Here is an 18,798-nt window from a genome sequence, read left to right on the forward strand (position 1 = left end):
CGGCTTGTCGAGCTTCGACGCGACGATGGAGCCGAGATAATCAGCTGTGGGGAAAATAAACAGGAGAGAGAGGCAGTGGGCGGAGGACGGACGGTGGACGGTGGAGCAGAAGTAGTCAGACAGCCTTAATTCCAGCAGAGCAGAGTGCAGACACATGCGTACAAGATCTGGAAGCAAAAATGAAAGTAGAAATAGAAACACTAGTAGACACAAATAGAGCAGGACTGATAGAAGTAGAAACTGACTGAGCTGCAGGTTGATAGACTGGTAGTTATAGACTGACTTACAGACTGACAGCCAGGTTTGCTGACTAATTAAATAGGAAATCTAGTGACTGACCAGCAGACTAGCTGAATGCCTGGTTGAGTGTTTGCTTTAGTGACTGCTTCACTAACTGACTGACTGACTGACTGACTCGTTCCCCGACTAGCTGGTAAATCAAAGTGAAAGATGCTACCTTGTCCTGTCACATCCTCCCTGGCCGAGCGAGACAGAGGGACTGAGAGGAGGAGAGAGGGAAGTGGAGATGGACGGGGAGGTGTGGGGGAGGGGCGTCGTTGCTGTGCCAACTTCCATGCAGAGGCACTGATCTCTTTATCTCAAGCTCTCATGGCCCCTCCTCGCAGTCCCTCTATTCCTTTCTCGCTCCCGTCTTCTCGTCCATCCTCTTCTCTTATTTGATTTGTTTTTGTCCTCGTCTCGCTCTCCAATTCACTGGTTTTCTCTCCCTCAAACACTCTCTTAGTGTGCAGTCAATTTTGGGGGATCTTTCCAGTCACTTCACGAGTGTGTGCGCGTGTGTGTGTGTGTGTGCGCGCGCCCTAGCGGAGGTGTCCCACTTTAGCCAGTCAGCTTAAACACACACACTCATACACACAAGAGGATCCATATTGTGAACGAGCGAAAGGGCAGAATGAAATGAAGATGATGGGGACGAGGAAGAAGAGATTAGCAGCCAATCTTCTTATCGGCATCCCCCAAAACCCCCTCAAGCGCACACACACACACACACACACACACACACACACACACACACAGACAGACACACACACACACCAGACCCAAATTCTCAAAGCAGCAGCAGCATAAGCTCATAAACAGCTTGATAATGACAAGCCTATGCTTTGTTGGTTGGGGTTAACGCCTGTAGCGAAGGATGACAGAAGATTAACGTTGGCTAAAAGCATTGTGATGTATAGAGTTTCACACAACAGGCACCATAATCAGTTCTTTTCTAATTGAGGATTTACATTAAAAGCAGTGAAGCATCAAACGTGGGAGAATGTAGAATTAAATGTGAAAATTAGTGATGGTATTTTAATCTGCCAGCAGATCATATATGAAAAATTGTATTGGAATCACTGAACAGGCATAAAATCAGTTAATACATCTGGAGAAATATACTGTCTCAGTTAGTGCGTGATAATATTTAAATTAGAGGAGTTACATGGGATGTGTGTGGAAAAAGAAATAATATGAATACAGCAAACATATTGTGCCAAAACATGTATGTACAGATTTAAAATAGCTAATGTTATAATGCTACGATGTAAATCTTTTTGGTTTAAAAATAAAATGGTATATAATAAAAACTGTCAGCTACAATGTAATATGACAAAATACATGTATGTCATTCATTTGGTGTGACATACCATGTATGTGGCTGTTGGCATTTATAATGGCAGGACAGTAAAACTAAAGCAGAATTGCTAATGAAAGGTTACAGTAGAAGTCTGATAATATATTTAGTCTTAAAGAAATGCTCTGATATTACATAAATCTAGCATTAGCAGCTGTTAAAGTACTCGTGATGCACCGACAATAGACTTACATAACACCTATTTGTGCTTAAAATATAGCTAAAAATAATATTTGGAGATTTGAATCATGACAAACGACAAAAAGTAGATCAGAGGATTAAATTTGACAAAAAACATCTTATATAATACATCATCTGTTAGTGCCTTTTAACATTTGAACTAAAGGAGTGACTGAAAAGTCAACACTTTAATGGCTTCTACAGACGTTTATTTAAATGTTCGTGTCAGCATGTTACGTCGTGAATGAGACCATGCATGTAGCCAGGAAATGTTGAAACACCACTCACATGACATTATTCTATGTTGCGTCAATTAGCATTTCAACGCTAACTGACATTACATTCCACGTTGCGTCAGTTAGCATCAATGTGTGTTTTAGCTAGCGTTCATAAAGACTCATCAACAGAATATTAGACGCCTGAAGCAGCCCGCGAAGGAGTGTCAGTCATCATCATCTTCATGATGACTGAATGTGTTTACATTCCACCGGAGGCCAACGTGCAGGACGCACAGCGCGCACTCGCCGATCAGATACTGGAAACGGAGCGGACCAACCCGGACTCCTTAGTTATTGTCCTCGGTGACTTTAACAAAGGTAATCTCAGACATGAACTCCCCAAATACAAACAGTTTATTAAATGCCCCACCAGGGAGGGGAACACTCTGGATCACTGTTACACCACAGTCAGTAACGCTTTTCACGCCGTCACCCGCGCTGCACTGGGACACTCTGACCACGACATGGTCCACCTGATTCCTGCATACAGGCAGAAATTAAAACTTTCTAAGCCTGTTGTGAGAACTTCGAAGAAGTGGACCAGTGAAGCTGCAGAGGACCTGAAGGCGTGTTTGGACTGTACTGACTGGGATGTTTTCAGGACTGCTACCAACAGTCTGGATGAGTACACAGAGGCTGTGACTTCATATATCAGCTTCTGTGAGGACTGCTGCGTACCAACTCGGACCAGGGTGAGTTACAACAACGACAAACCCTGGTTCACAGCAAGACTGCGACAGCTGAGGTTGGAAAAGGAAGAGGCGTTTAAGAGTGGCAACAGAGCAGAGTTTAAGGAAGCCAAGTACAAGTTTAGCAAGGCGGTGAGGGAAGCTAAACGACTGTACTCAGAGAGACTACAAGACCAGTTCTCCTCCAACGACTCTGCTTCTGTGTGGAGGGGGCTCAGGCAGATCACCAACTACAAGCCAAGAGCCCCCAACTCTGCTAACGACCGACGCCTCGCCAACAGCCTCAACGACTTCTACTGTCGCTTTGAAAGACAATGGGACAGTCCTGACACCATCCCCCACACCATCACCCACCAGCTCCAGCCCAACAGCCCCAACCCCCTCATCACACCTGGGGCTGAACTCTCACACCTCCTACCACCACAGCTGCCCCCCACAGCGCCCCCCACTCCTCCAGCATCGACACCTCTGTCTGTCCTTGAAAGAGATGTGAACAGGCTCTTCAAGAGACAAAACCCGCGTAAAGCTGCTGGACCAGACTCCATCTCCCCATCCTGCCTGAAGCGCTGCGCCGATCAGCTGTCTCCGGTGTTCACGGACATCTTCAACACCTCACTGGAGACATGCCACGTGCCAGCCTGCTTCAAGGCCTCCACCATCATCCCCGTCCCCAAAAAACCAGGGCCCACAGGATTAAATGACTACAGACCCGTCGCCCTGACCTCTGTGGTCATGAAATCATTTGAACGCCTGGTCCTGTCCCACCTCAAATCCATCACAGACTCTCTGCTGGACCCCCTGCAGTTCGCCTACAGAGCCAACAGGTCTGTAGACGACGCCGTCAACCTGGCTCTACACTTCATCCTCCAGCACCTGGACTCCGCAGGATCCTATGCCAGGATCCTGTTTGTGGACTTCAGCTCTGCCTTCAACACCATCGTCCCGGCTCTTCTTCAGGACAAGCTCTCCCAGCTGAACGTGCCTGACCCCACCTGCAGGTGGATCAGAGATTTCCTGTCTGACAGGAAGCAGCACGTGAAGCTGGGGAAACACGTCTCAGACTCGCGGACGATCAGCACCGGCTCCCCTCAAGGCTGCGTTCTTTCTCCACTACTCTTCTCCCTGTACACCAACAGCTGCACCTCCAGTCACCAGTCCGTCAAACTCCTGAAGTTCGCGGACGACACCACCCTCATCGGACTCATCTCTGGAGAGGATGAGTCTGCCTACAGGTGGGAGATTGACCACCTGGTGACCTGGTGCAACAGCAACAACCTGGAGCTTAACGCTTCAAAGACAGTGGAGATGGTTGTTGACTTTAGGAAGAGCGCAGCCCCACCCGCCCCCATCACCCTGTGTGACTCTCCAGTGGACACTGTGGAGTCCTTCCGTTTCCTGGGCTCCATCATCAGCCAGGACCTCCGGTGGGAGCTGAACATCAGCTCCCTCATCAAGAAAGCCCAACAGAGGATGTACTTCCTGAGGCAGCTGAGGAAGTTTAACCTGCCACAAACAATGCTGGTTCACTTCTACACCGCCATCATTGAGTCCATCCTCACCTCCTCCATCACCGTCTGGTACGCTGCTGCCTCCACCAAGGACAGACGCAGACTGCAGCGTATCATCCGCTCTGCAGAGAGGGTGATCGGCTGCAACCTCCCATCTCTTCAGGACCTGTACTCCTCCAGGACCCTGAGGAGAGCAGGGAAGATCGCTGCCGACCCCTCCCACCCCGGACACCATCTGTTCGACCCCCTCCCCTCTGGCAGGAGGCTGCGGTCCATCAGGACCAAAACCTCCCGCCACAAAAACAGTTTCTTCCCCTCTGCAGTCAACCTGACAAACTCTCACTGACACCCCCCCGAACACTACCACAAGCTATACGTTATATTAACGTACATCACCCCTGTCCCCACTGCGTTACATTAACGCACTCACCCCCTACTGGACACTTTATCTGGACACTTTACTTTACTTTATTCTGGTCACTGCACTGTTTGTTATTTATCTTATCTTATTTTTATTTTTATTCTTATTGTTATTTTAGCTTTTATATCCTACTTATTTGTTATCAAAACAATAGCACCTTCAGACCACAGCAAATTCCTTGTAATGTATGTTACTTGGCAATAAACAGTTTCTGATTCTGATTCTGATTCTGATCATCACAGCCATCAGAATGATTACTGTCTTGCTAGCATGCTAGTGCGAGGCCATGTCCAGGGTTGCAAGTTTCCACATATGGGTGCAAGACTGGGTCCCTAATGGTTGTTATTGATGAATATCTCTTTTGTTTTCTTTCCTACTGACTTCTAATGATTTGTACTCACCAGTAATCACCTCTATATTTTCATTTACATATTTTAACCATGCTAATGGGTAATGGAGGTGTCACTCTGTTTTGATAGCTAGTTGTTGGATGAATTGCCGTGAAATGTGGTACAAGATCCCCTCCAAAGAATCCGCGTTGAAAGCTTTTCTTTTACCTCCTGAGCCAAGTTTGACTAGCATGGATCAAATAAAGTATATGAGTATTACAGTCTGTAGTTCTAAATCCCAGAAGTGACTTGTTAAGCCGTCGTTTCCATCGACAGAATTCTGATGTTTTTAATTTATGCAGAAACTGTGATTCTGAAGCAAATGTTAGATGTGCTGCTCAAAAACATTGTGTTTAGTTCTTTTTTCCTTTAAATACCATTAATTTACCCATTAATAATGATGTAATTAAAGTATTTTAGTGGGATTATGAGGGGATAATTAATGAATTGGTAAAATGTAAAAGGGTTTCATCATTTATAAAATCTCTCTATCCATTAAGAAAACAAATTAAAACCCATTCATATATGAATATGAACCATTAATTTATCCATTAAGCCCGAATCTGTCTTTACTGGCATCTTATTGCATTTTCATTTGGCCATAAAATGCTCAGTTTCTATTAGATAATAATGATTTTTACATCAGTTTTTTTGTTGTACTTTCCAACACAGACAACATGGTGGTTTTCTTTGCCTCCTACCCGTCGTCATGTCATTTTCCAGCTTGCAGTATAAACGTTTTCTCTCCATCTCATAGATATTCAGTTGACCTACATTAAAGAGCCACTAAAATTAGCTTCTGCCCAGGAAAGATCCTGCTGCCTTTGAAGTTATAAAGAATGTGTCCCTCCTGGGCCACCGTAGGCTCAAAACAGAGCGCAGCGATGCGACTTAGGGTATATAGAGGCAGCAGAAGTGGGCCAGCTGTGTGTGTGTGTGTGTGTGAACAAGAAAATGTGTGGGTCGATTGCATTTATTGCTGAGGCAGTGTAACACTGACACAGAAAGAGTATGCAACATGCAGAATTAAACACATACAGTACATACATTTACACAAACACACGCGCGCACACACACACACACTGGAAGCCGAGTGCATGAATGTGACAATTACACCCTCAGCCTAATCACCACTGCAGGAATTAGACTGGCCCCTTAGCTTGTAATCTGCCTTGAATCTCAGGACCCATCTTGGACCCGCCCACTCTAATCTGGGACCACAAATTAAAACAAAATCTTTTTACAAAGGCGGCTCAGAGCATTTTATTCCATGAATCTGTGAAGTCAGACGTTGTGTAGGAAGGAAACGCTGGAAACACTTGCTCCAAAGCAGTAAAAGCTGGATTTGAGAGATAAATGGATCTTAAAAGTAGAACATTAATCCGACTACATTCACTTAATTTGGTCCCACTGAGCGTAGACTGCTCTCTGGAGCCAGTATTGCACTCTTACTCTTACTCTCTAAAAATCCAATAATGTGCAATATAATGGTGCATCAGTTTGGAGTCCACAGAGTATTTGATAATTCAGGGATGTCTGCTAGATTATGTTAAACTACGGTCTGCTTGATCCAAAACTCATTTGACCTCCTGAGGTTTAGGAAGATATTCCTTTTCCTCCAAACTGAAACAGGTTGACAGAACCAATAAATAAAATTAGGAGGACTCAGAGGATATTTATATGTCTGTGTGCTGCCATTACAAAGACAGACAGAGCCCACTCCAAACGAGACAGCCCATTGCCAGCCAGCCGCTGTGAGAGTGTGTGTGTTTGTGTGTGTGTGTGTGTGTGTGTGTGTGTGTGTGTGTGTGTGTGTGTGTGTGTGTGTGTGTGTGTATGTATATGATGCTACAGGGAATCACCTCCTCCCTGCACCAAAGAAGATTATCCCCTGCAGATCTGGCACATTCCTCTAACATCCAATCAAACTGCTTCATCTGCTTTATCATCCAATCAAATCATGACATTACAGATCCAATCAGAATAAAGCCTGCTTACTTACTCTCTATCTAATGCCCCAACCCCTCTCCCACCACACACACACACACAGATAAATAAAACTTTGCCCTTAGCCATTAAGAAGCCGCCAGCTTTAGCTTAAGAGCAGCAGAGACTCCGACTAACATTACAGTCACATATGATCAGGAGCCATATTTCCAAGCAATATGTCATTATGTAGGACGGCAGGAACGCTACACTGAAAGGGAAAATTTCAACTTCACTGTCATTTTATTTCTTAGTAACCTCTACAGCCAGGAGCCCATGAGAGGCTGATCTCCATCAGCATCCTGATCTGGGTTGAACAACAACACCACCAACAACAATTAGAGTAGCAGCTAGTCCCATTATCTGCATTGATCAGTGTTAGATAGCACCAGGCTAATCTACTGAGCTGCATTACTGCAACTGGCTGAGCTCCAAACGCTCATTACCAAACAGAGCAAACAAGGCTGCTTAACAACCTCCTCTCAGGTCACCGCTGCTCGCTGCAAACTACACACTGCACACTACAAACTACACACTGCACACTACAAACTACACACTGCACACTACACACGGCACACTACACATGGCACACTACAAACTACACGCTGCACACTACACATGGCACACTACAAACTACACGCTACACACTGCAAACTACACGCTGCACACTACACGCTGCACACTACACACGGCACACTACAAACTACACGCTGCACACTACACATGGCACACTACAAACTACACGCTACACACTGCAAACTACACGCTGCACACTGCAAACTACACGCTGCACACTGCAAACTACACGCTGCACACTACACGCTGCACACTACAAACTACATGCTGCACACTACACGCTGCACACTACAAACTACACGCTGCAAACTGCACGCCAGAAACTACACGCTGCAAACTACACACTGGAAACTACAAACTGCAAGCCAGAAACTACACGCTGCAAACTACAAACTACACGCTGCAAACTACACACTGGAGTACTTTGCATACACTTCACTGCAACATAACACAGCAGTTTCCCAACAATCTGTGTGAAAGACAATATCCTCTCAACACTGATTACTGCAACTAACACAAAAGCTTGCAGTTTTTAAAACCTATACAGCAAACTTCTTCAAAATCTTCCCGAATATTGATCTTTGGCCTTGCTTCCTTTTTTTGATAAGAGTTTAAATGTGCAACGAAAACGCAGTTGTCGAATAAATGACGACATGTGCCGTTTCTTCTTAGAGGAAACGCCTTTTCAGATGGTGTCACAGGAACAAACAGTACGACTGATTTTAGCAGATAAAAGCAGACACAGAAGCGCTGACTGTCACACTTACCTGTTTCCTCAAACACGAGTGAGTAATCCCAACATCATCATCACTATTATTATCATCCCAAACATTTCATTACAAGCAAACAGTGTTGTTGGAGAAGTCTTACAGCACGATCACACTGGATGTGTGTTAGTTTGTCTGCGATGTGATTGTTTCCACTTTATCTCTCTACCGTCCAATTAGAGGAAAGACTGTTGTGACAACTGAACGTACAATAGACACAACGGATCAGTTGGGCCTTTGTGATTTAATATGCAAATCACACACATATGTTAAACAAGCAGTATTAACAAACTTAAATTTGGTATAATCTCATGGGCAAAGAAGCATTTTTTGGTCATTTACAATGCCTCCTGTGTGATCGCATCCTTGTAAGACTCTTCAGTCCTGTCAGCTACGGGCACATAATAGCAATGAAACTGTCATAAATCTCACACAGAGACAGGCTTTTCTTTCACTCATGCCTTTTCTTATTCTTAAACAAAAGCAAACCTTCATGCTTCATAGTCATCTCTGTCATCACCGTGACAAACTTCACCAGCAAACAACAACCACAGAGGCGCTGTGTGAGATGCAGAAACAGTATCATGTAGTGGCACATGCCTCTGCTTACACGAGGAATATTTTCTCCCCACAAAAACACAGGTGAACACAGTAATGGCCAGTATTCACAAAGCTTTACAGAATAAAGTGAAAGTGATAACCAATGCTTTTTTTCCTGTTGGTAATGGTATTAAATAGATGGTCTTTTCTGCAGCTATTCGACATTTGATACACCAGCTTCATTACACTGTGTTCATTTGTCCGAATGTTCATTTTTACTTTTAAGCAAATTGTACATTTTAAGCAAATGATTTCTGACACAACAATCTGATCTTCATACATATAAAACTGCAGATCTTTATATCTACTTACTTTTGTGGCCCACTATGAATGAAACAAGGTGCAAGTAAAAAGTGCAAAGCCAAAGGTTGTATATTTTATATGTAAGGAATAATGTGATGATTTTGTGCTCTGCAAAGGCCTTTACGAGTCATTTATTTGTATTTTTTGACTATTATCACTATCACTATTTGCTCATGCGTGGAAATCTAGTTGCTGTTCCATTTTATTTGAGAGCGTGTTCAGTCATTAGAAACCAATCTAAAAATGCATCTGACGTTTCGAGTGCATTTCTGCCTTGCAGGCTTTGACACATTCCACATCATGACAAACCAAATGAGCTCAGATTGGTACTTTGTTACACAGTATACTGGTACAGCTAAAATACCTCGAAAGTAAGAGTTTTATGATACCACATGGGGACACCAAGTTGTATCGCAGTTTCTGTAAAGCTTTGGGATTATACACCAGCATACTGCAGCCAAACAGGACACTAACACACACAAACTGCCCCCTCTTCAACACTACTGAGAAGGAGGTGGCGAAACAGGGAGGTGGAAAGAAAAAGGAGTGAGCATGCAGACTCCTGATGCAGCATAGCAAGTGAAAGGACATGCAACAGATACAAAGGTGTGTGGGGGGGGGGGGGGGGGGGCAGGGTGTTGCCATGCAAGAGGAAAGGAAGGGCGTGCAGTAGTGAATATGGCGTCACCTTGGTCAGCAGGTGGGAAGGTTTTCCTGCTATGTTTCTCAGAATCAGAGAGGTTTCCCTGTCCAGATAGGAGTGCTTTAAAGAGAGAGACAGAGAGAGTCCCGGTGAATTAATCTGGTGTTTGATTGACTGGACGTGGCGGTTTAGCAGAAAGCTGTGTGGTGAAGCAGAAATCAGCAGCAGAGAAAACATCAACGTCACTGATGAAGTGGTCAGAGACTGAAACCTGTGAAGGAGAAGTGTCCACATAATAAACAGATCACGGTAATGATAAAGGAAATGAAACGTTAAGACACACAGTAACCAACAGGAAGTCATACGAAGTAACTTAAAGCTTATTTTCAGCCAGACTAGATCAGAAGAAAATCCATCTGATCCTGTTGTACCTCATCAGTCTCCAGCAGTTATTTTGTGATGCTGTGCCTTCATGTCAATATTGTCTCTTCTTCAACCTGCCCAGTCTACTCACATGATTTTCACTTTTTCCCCCCACACTGTGATTCAGAAGAATCTTAGCAAAGAAAGGGTGACTTAAATCTGACTTCATCTCACGTGGTCAGCTCGACAACAAGCTCGCGGCCATACAGTCGGCACTTTCATTGATCAAGACCATGAATGTATAGTCTGTGAGTCACCCAGAGGTCTCTGAAGGGACTTTTTGAAACCATAACATTTTTTTTAAGCCTTATTGAAGAATTTGTAGAAATGCCACTAAAAGACCAAACCTACAAGTATTAATTTACTACTTTAGAACTATTGAACTAAAATTAATTTTAAAAAAGAACAGAGAAATGTTGAGTTTTCCTATTGACTGAGTTTAGTTTTCTTTGAACTGACGTCTAGTGGCCATGAGTGGAACTACATTAACTGTTTTACCATGTAGTTGTGGTGCTTGGCACTTTCTTAAAACCCAACTTGTGTTAATGTAATCTGGTCTGCTGCATTGCTTTCTGGTACACTTCCTGTTCTGGTAGGAAAAGAAATGTTTTTCTCTGCTTTCTTCTCCCTGTGTGATGGTTGAATGTTGATCTAAAATGACATTTCTAAAAATACGTCCTGGCTCTTTGATTGCGAGGGACTGACACCAGAACTAACCTTTACGTTTGATGAGACATTGTCTGCTTCACTGCAACTGGAGATACCTGGAAGCTCATAATATAAACAGCTAAAATGAATTTTCTCTGAACTGCCATGGAATCAAATGCACAAAAATCCCTTTTTAAGTTTAAATTTGGCCATGTCGTCATATTTACGCACATAGGTGTGACAAAGCAAGACTATAAACTGTATTGGGAAGTTGTCACTCAGTGTTTATTCATTATGCTGTTTATGGAATAATATGCAAACAGATAAAACCAGTGGGAAGACATGTAAGGCTTCCCTTTAAAGTCTGCTGTCTTACTATCCTTGAGACTACAAACTAAAGTGGACCGGAGTCCTGTTTCTTTGGGAAACAAAGGTTAAATAATTCAAATAGAAACAAGTATACAGTCACTACTGCTTCAGGGTTTACTGGTAGGAAACAGGGTGCACGCACACACACACACACACACACACACACACAGGATTTTAACTCCAGCTCCACCAGCAGGATACCAGACACATTTTTATTAATTATTTATTTGCTAAATTATTTACTGTATTACTCATATTTACTGACAATGTGTATTCCACAGACATGGGCCGAATCTGTGGCTCAGTGAGCTTCATATAATCCCACATACGTGAACGTGCAGCAGCGCTGTGAGTCACCAGTTCACCCCGAGCAGGTTCCTGCTGAGCAGACTGGGTTCTGACCTTTTTACTGGTGCAAAGGAGACATTGAAAAACATTAAGCTGTTTGTGGCGGAAAGCATGCGCTGCGACTGTCAGCGTGGTGGAAGAGCCAGGAATATTTTGATCTTAATTTGTCCCAAAAAGAGATAATGTTGAAATCTGATATCCATTTAGTGTTATAAATGAATAATAAATAAATAAAAACAAATCTACACTTTATTTTCAGACAGCCAAACACTATCTGTTCTCTTCTTTAATAATCTATCTTGCGTGTGTGTGTGTGTGCTTCAATCACTAGAAACCATTTTATAGAAAGCATTAGTCTGCAGATTAAAAAAGAATATTTAGGTCAAACACACATAAAAACGCACATGATTACGTTCAGCTTTCCGCTTTTGCCAAGATCTGACCACCAACATTTAAGTGTGTGTGCGTGTATGAGTGTGTGTGTGTGTATGAGTGTGTGTGTGTTGATCCCCTATAGGACAGAGTAACCAGGAGGAGATATATATGTCTTCCTATATGCTACATAGGAAGACTTTGTTGGTGTATATGGTTATGCAGATTCATAGGCTGTACTTTGGTATCTGCTGTATCTAATATACCTGTACGTCAACATGTGCATAGATTTTAGTTCCAACTGTGGACTTAAAAGCCTGTTCCTGCTGAAAATGTTCACGTTATTTCCATTTACGACAGATGAGTAAATATGTGGACTTCATCATCAGTGAGTAAATGCATTCGCAGGGCTGGAAGTCACAGGTTAACTCACAATATGATAACGATAATCAAGTTTTCCCACATTACAGATATGGTATCAACACACAAGTGATTCCACAATATCACAAGAGCGTACGATACATAACAATTTATTTTCCTTAACATAGAACTTGAAAAAGGAAATACATTTGCAAAAAGCAGGAAATGTGTCAAACGCAACCCGATTAGTGCCGGGATAATGTTTACTCTACAAAACCATATGCAGTACATTTCTTTTTTTTTTTAAGGGTATTTCTTGATTTATTTGATAGTAACAGTAGATGAGGAGGTTCTGTATGACCTGCAACTGTCCAAGAATCTAACATGTATTCACAAATAATTTATCCATTGGCTGCACTGTCTGTTCATCACCCTGTAATCGATCAGTAAGGCAGTAGAGGCCTTACTGCAGGGGGTTCCTCATGTCCAATACTCCAACCATCATGCAGATCGAGGTAGATTTTTGGATTGTGTTTGCTTGTTGAAGAGGTGTCTCGAGTTGCTGCTCGCCCCACCTCAGCTTTTAGGCTAGCAAACAGTCCATCAGCTGGACAACTAATTGTTTAAATTTAAATTGTACCCTGTGCCCTTTAAAGCCTAATGATAAGCTTGTCAATTACCTTTTGTTGTTTTTTTCTTCTCTTGTTCCTTGACATTATGTTGAAAGAAATACTGTGCACCAATGGTAAATGGTAAATGATCTCACTTATATAGCGCCTTTCAACCTTCACGGTTCCCAAAGCGCTTTACAGCTAAGTCTCATTCACCCATTCACTCACACATTCACACACCAATGGCGACCGAGCTGCCACGCAAGGTGCTGGTCTCCATCGGGAGCAACTTAGGGTTCAGTGTCTTGCTCAAGGACACTTCGACATGACGGGGGCAGCCGGGGATCGAACCCCCAACCCGCTCTAACCAGCTTTACCTCCCGTGCGACAGTGCTAACCACTGCGAAAAAACTCCCCAGTCCCATTTCAAGCTAGCATTCGTGACACAGTGCTGCGCTGATTAGAGAGCTTATATCTGACCCTCAATAATCAATTTAACCTTTATTTCTCCAGTTCAATGGGGATTTAGTGAGTCCTGAAATGTTATTTTTACTGCCCTCAATAGACTCGCAGTGAGCGTGTAAAGGAGAGAAAGACTCAGACTGCAGCAGTCCCGGTTTCTAATGAGCTGGACTCATGGGAGCAGCGCTCTGGGCGAAAACACTACAGCACATCCTCTCCTCTAATCCCTCTCTTTCTGTTTTCCCTCTCTCTCTCTGTATTTATACTCCTTCTCCCTCTTTGTTTTCATCTGTGTCACTCTTTGCTTCTCTCTATGTTCGCCCTTTAGTTTCCCTCGTCGCCGTCCCTTGTTCCTTTATCATCTATAGTCATTTGCTGACTCACTCTGGCCTCTCATCTCATTATTCTAATTTTATTCATTCCTTCACTCCTCTTCTCTCTGTACTATCTCTCCATCGCTGGTCTCTGTGGTATCTGCATATGCACTGGATGAATTGGAGCACTAACCCAGTTTCCTACTCGCTGAACAGGGTTTGTGTTCGCAGTGCAGCTCTTTGGGTTTCTTCTTTGGGTCGAGCAAAGCACTAACATTAACAGGATTTAGGGTTAAATTCCCTCAGCCGCCACCAGGCTTAGAAATGTAAGAGGGACTGAAGTGCTCAGAAAAGGCCTTGTGAAATGGTGAAAACCAACCTCTGTAACTGTTATGTGCTCTTTTTTTTGGCTTTCTATCCTGTTCACATTTTGCTAGCACAGCTGTGAGTTGTTCACGTCTGACTATGTAGGTGTTTCAGGGAAGATTATGATCAGGCCTTTTCTTTTCGGTGTATTCTGGGACAGCAAAAAAAACTAGCGGCTTTTGATCTTAAAAGAAGCGAGGACACAGCCTGAAGCAGCAGAGACTGTCAGCAGCACACAGCCAGCAGTAGGGGAGAATGCTAACCAACACAAACCACAGCTGCAGCAGAACCTGAATGAAGCTACGCTATCAGAAACTCAACAGCAAGGAAGGTGGACTGTTGGAGATGACCTGTTCCTGTCTAGCAGCTCCGAGGAACAACTGATAGACAGTGTTGGTAAAGTGAGGGGGAAAACAGACCTGAAGCCTAAAAGGACAGTAAAGGTCAGTATTTGAGTTTTAAACCTTTACATTAGCAGTGAACATCTGCTTGTATCGCTGTGTGCCGTTGCTGTCACATGTTTAAATGCAGATTGGTTTGAAAATGTCCACACTGCATTACAATCTCACAAAAAGTCTCTTGGACAACAGTTCATTTAACTAAAACTGTATGTATGCTAGTCATTGTTTCCTGTGTTTCAAATTCAATTATCTGCTGAAGCACGTAATCTCTTCATAATCTGCTCGAAATGATAGCAGACTCAGCATTATCCCCGCTTTTAGTGGGGGGCGATCCACCGTACAATTCCATTTTATTAATACAGCGCCAATTCATAACATCTCGGGGCTATTATTTACAGAGACGACGAGAGGGATGGCAGCCATTTTAATGTCCACCTTAGCTAGCTAACCATAGCATCTGCTCAGTTAGCAAGTTAATATTTCTGACTAGCTCATTAGCTAATGTGTCTTTGTAGAAGCATGCATTAGCACACTGTCTCTTTCAACCCTGTGTTTTGGAGTAGATGCTACACTTAGTTGCCAGTTTATTAGGTCCACCTAGCTAAAACTAATGCAACAGTCCTGCTATAAATCCTCCCTACATGGAGGTTATACTGTTCAGTTTTGGAGGATGACGTTTGTGGTTTATCATGAATTCCCTTTGCCCCACATTGTCTGAGAGAAGCAAGGTGAGTGTCAGCCAAAGTCATTCATTCATTCTTTTGTCCACAAAAAGTGGGCATGTACCTCTGTGTTGTGATGACCATGAGTGGCTCCTTCAGCTGCCGGCAGAACTGAAGACTGCTGACCGTCTGATTCACTGCGAAGAACACTGTCCAATGAGTCCATGGAGGAAGCAGAGTTTACGGAAACCCCGGATGCTGAGGTGACGGAGGAGCGCGAGGAGTGAACAATTGAACGTGCCTAAAGTGGCACAACAAGAGAAAGAGAAGAGCCGGGTTTGTCATTCTCACGCCTGGAGAAACCAAAAGGTTGGGTTGAGACTTTTGAGGTCCCAATTCAGTGATATAAAAGGTGATAAGCTCAAAATACTCTGTAATAACTGTGAAAAGAAAATCAACACAAAATATAGAGGCTGGGGTCACTTCGAAGCTTAGTTTACCTCATGTTCGCTGACTGTGCCGACTGATCCTGTGCGTCGATGTTGGCGCTGAGAGGATCCGGGCCGTCGCATTGTGGCTGACGTGTAAGTGGAGGCGGAGCTAAGAGAGTGGGAGGAGGTCTGACGAGCGGCTTCATCCATACTGAGAGACGCCTGGCGGGTGAGCGGAGACCGAGGACAGAAGGTTGAAGGTTGAGCTCATACATGATACAAAACAAACACAACAAGTGAGCACAGATGATTTGTAGAGTAAATATATCACCCCCCCACACATAATGCAGGCAAAACTCTTATTCTTTTCAATCTCATCAAAACCAAAGTTGTGGATTGGTATGACACTGAAAACTGAGTTGGAAGCCCGCCAATACTGATACACGGACAAAGAGACATCTGGCCGGTACTCGAACAGCTTAATAAGGTCAGTATAGGTCCTGAAACCGATCCAGTGGATCAGAGCATCTCTAATTCTCTTCCAGGTGGTCGCATTCACAACCTGCACTTCTGGGTTGCGTTCAGTGTCACCAAAACAAAAGACAAATGCTGCCACGTTGGCATGGGATAGCTGTTTAATTTGTATTTCAATGAACCAAATGTTAGCACTAATTGGTATGTGGTGGTGAATTTCTTTGTATCCTCTTCACACATATGAACATTTAAAGCGTTGGTGTAAATATGAGTTAAACATCACAAATGTTGCTCCTTTGTGATGTTTCAATACGCTACTGTTTCCTCTGTGAAAGGACTGGTTTTCAACCCAGACAATCCTACACAACAGGAAAAAACAAACTGTATCTAAAAGGTTGCAGCAAAATACTGACCACAGTTGGGAGGAAATCTATTGTTCAACCACAAAAACACTGAAACAAGTTTCCTTCTTTGCTGAGCAGCAGCACATGGCTCTGCCTCCAGTCCTTCCTGACCTATTTCTATTGGTTTGCAGTATCAAGAGATTCCACTGTGTCTCCCTTTATGCTTGACTTTCTCCAGACTTCCATGATTCTGATGAGACAATGATTGCGTTGTCAAGTTTACTTACAGTTTGAAATGTTTACCTCTTGCTAACAGCGCCCCCTAAGGCAGAGTAGTCTGGTCTTTACAAATATCAAAGCATGGCATTTTTATTTATCATGTTATAAAACAAAAGTTGGAGTTTTTGTTGAAATGAATAATAAAAACGCCATGATACACAGAATGGTATGTCCAAATATGTCACTCACACAGACTTATATTATAATAAAATAAATCTCCACACTGGCACACACCTTCTCCAGCTGGGCAGTGATGTCGTCAAGACTGAAGTTAGAAGCCAGTGCCGGTCTCCCATGATGCCCGGTGGGAGCTCTGATAGTGCCAGCAGGTGACGCTCTAGTGCTGCTGCTGCTACTGCTCGCCCCGCTGCTGCCTCCCCCACCGCTAACACTGTTACTACTGCTTCCACCACCACCACCACCACCGCCGCTGCTGCTCCCTGCTGGCTGCTGCCTGCTGCTGCGCCCTGCTGGAGGCTTCTGACGGACCTGGAGACAGAAAGAAAGAGAAAATGTGCCATTTATGTGATTCTAAGAACATAGAAACAAAAGCAGTTCCTCATTTTTTGTATAAAGAAAATAGAAACTGAAACGTCACCTTAAAATGACATGAAAACCAACAAAACGGAATTTTCTACTAGAGCTGGTAGAATACACCAACATCTGCTTTATCTCTGCTTTCAATGTTTTGAAAAGATTCCTCATGGACAACAACAGGAAATGTGATTACAACCGACGAATGACGGCCAAAACTCACACTATGAAAACAAGACTCAAGCTTAATTCTTCATATGTTTTGTGGGGTGATAATTCTGCATAGGTACGCGAATGTGCGTACCTTGGTGTCGGTCAACCCCAGGCGAGCCATGCTGCCAATGCTGTTGGGTTTGGTGTTGATGGTGCTGAGTTCCTGTTCGATCGAGCAGAGATCAGCCATGAGAGCATCAAGATCCACGTTCTCCCCCTGATTCAACGCCTCTGCAGACACAAGAGATATCAGGATGTGAGACGTAGGGGGTGAGAGAGATGGAGAGACCTTAACAGAGCGGGAGAGGAAATGTGTGCGTTTTAAAAACGAGTAAACAAACTGCAGGGGAATAAAAGTGTCTGACCGTTGATGTTGTAGATGGAGAATCTGTAGGAGAAGTTGGCCATGTTGGTCTCTTGTCTGAGGGGAGCTTTCTGCTGAGGGGGTTGCTCCGGGCGACCATCATCCAGACTCTGAATAGACGAAGAAGAAAATGAACGTGTGCAAGTGTGCGACTCCATGTGTGCAACACCTCTTTCACCTTTTGCATGTTTGCATGGCAGAAGTCCATTCATGCATGTACATTCAGCAGATTTTAAGGTTACTTATGACTCATATCATAATAATTATTATATTATTATTATGGACTTTCCTACCGTGTGTACCTGTGTGAGTTTGTCCAGCTCTCCCAGCCAGGCTCCAAACATCTTATCCAGGTCCTGGTCCTCCTTATCGCTGTCCTCCTCTTCTTCCTCCTCTTCCTCCCTGACCTCCACCTCCTCATCTGACAACTGATCCATCTAAAGGAGAGAAGAGAAGGAGGAAGAGAAAAGAGCAAAGGAAAAAGAAACTTTGGTTAATTCTACTGCAGTTTCAACACACAGCGTGATCTCTCGGCTCCATCTAGTGGCCAACAGTCTGCACTACACTACAGCCGTCCACATTGCATTCTGATTTCATATCATTTCCGCGCTTCAACTCCTGGATCACCATCATCTCAGGCATTCAAGAGTGAGGAAGTCAAGCGTCACAGCACCCTGACAACGCTGGGACCAGATATTCCTGACATCGGTTTGCCTGCAGACCGGAATTCCACATAAAACGACTTCCTGAAACCTTTCCAAAGCTTCTTGGCACAAGGATTAAGACAAATTTGAAAGCTGTAATTAAAATTCAAAGATGACAATAAAAGCCTGTTTGTGACAGA

General features: G+C 43.7%; 1 protein-coding gene across 1 annotated transcript in view; it reads right to left on the reverse strand.

Moving 5' to 3' along the window:
- LOC139292336 (ras-associated and pleckstrin homology domains-containing protein 1-like) overlaps positions 1–18,391 on the reverse strand; it is a 32,648-nt gene extending 14,257 nt beyond the window's left edge. The window contains exons 1-7 of the mRNA XM_070914654.1: positions 18,257–18,391; positions 17,956–18,064; positions 17,682–17,821; positions 17,078–17,332; positions 15,816–15,968; positions 15,440–15,616; positions 10,025–10,099 (exon numbers count right to left, since the gene is read on the reverse strand). Of these exons, the coding sequence (XP_070770755.1) occupies positions 10,025–10,099; positions 15,440–15,616; positions 15,816–15,968; positions 17,078–17,332; positions 17,682–17,821; positions 17,956–18,064; positions 18,257–18,391 (1,044 nt within the window). The remainder of the gene's footprint in view (positions 1–10,024; positions 10,100–15,439; positions 15,617–15,815; positions 15,969–17,077; positions 17,333–17,681; positions 17,822–17,955; positions 18,065–18,256) is intronic.
- Between the last annotated feature and the right edge of the window lie 407 nt (positions 18,392–18,798).

This window comes from Enoplosus armatus, chromosome 11 (genome assembly GCF_043641665.1).
Source record: "Enoplosus armatus isolate fEnoArm2 chromosome 11, fEnoArm2.hap1, whole genome shotgun sequence".
NCBI classification, from domain to species: domain Eukaryota; kingdom Metazoa; phylum Chordata; class Actinopteri; order Centrarchiformes; family Enoplosidae; genus Enoplosus; species Enoplosus armatus.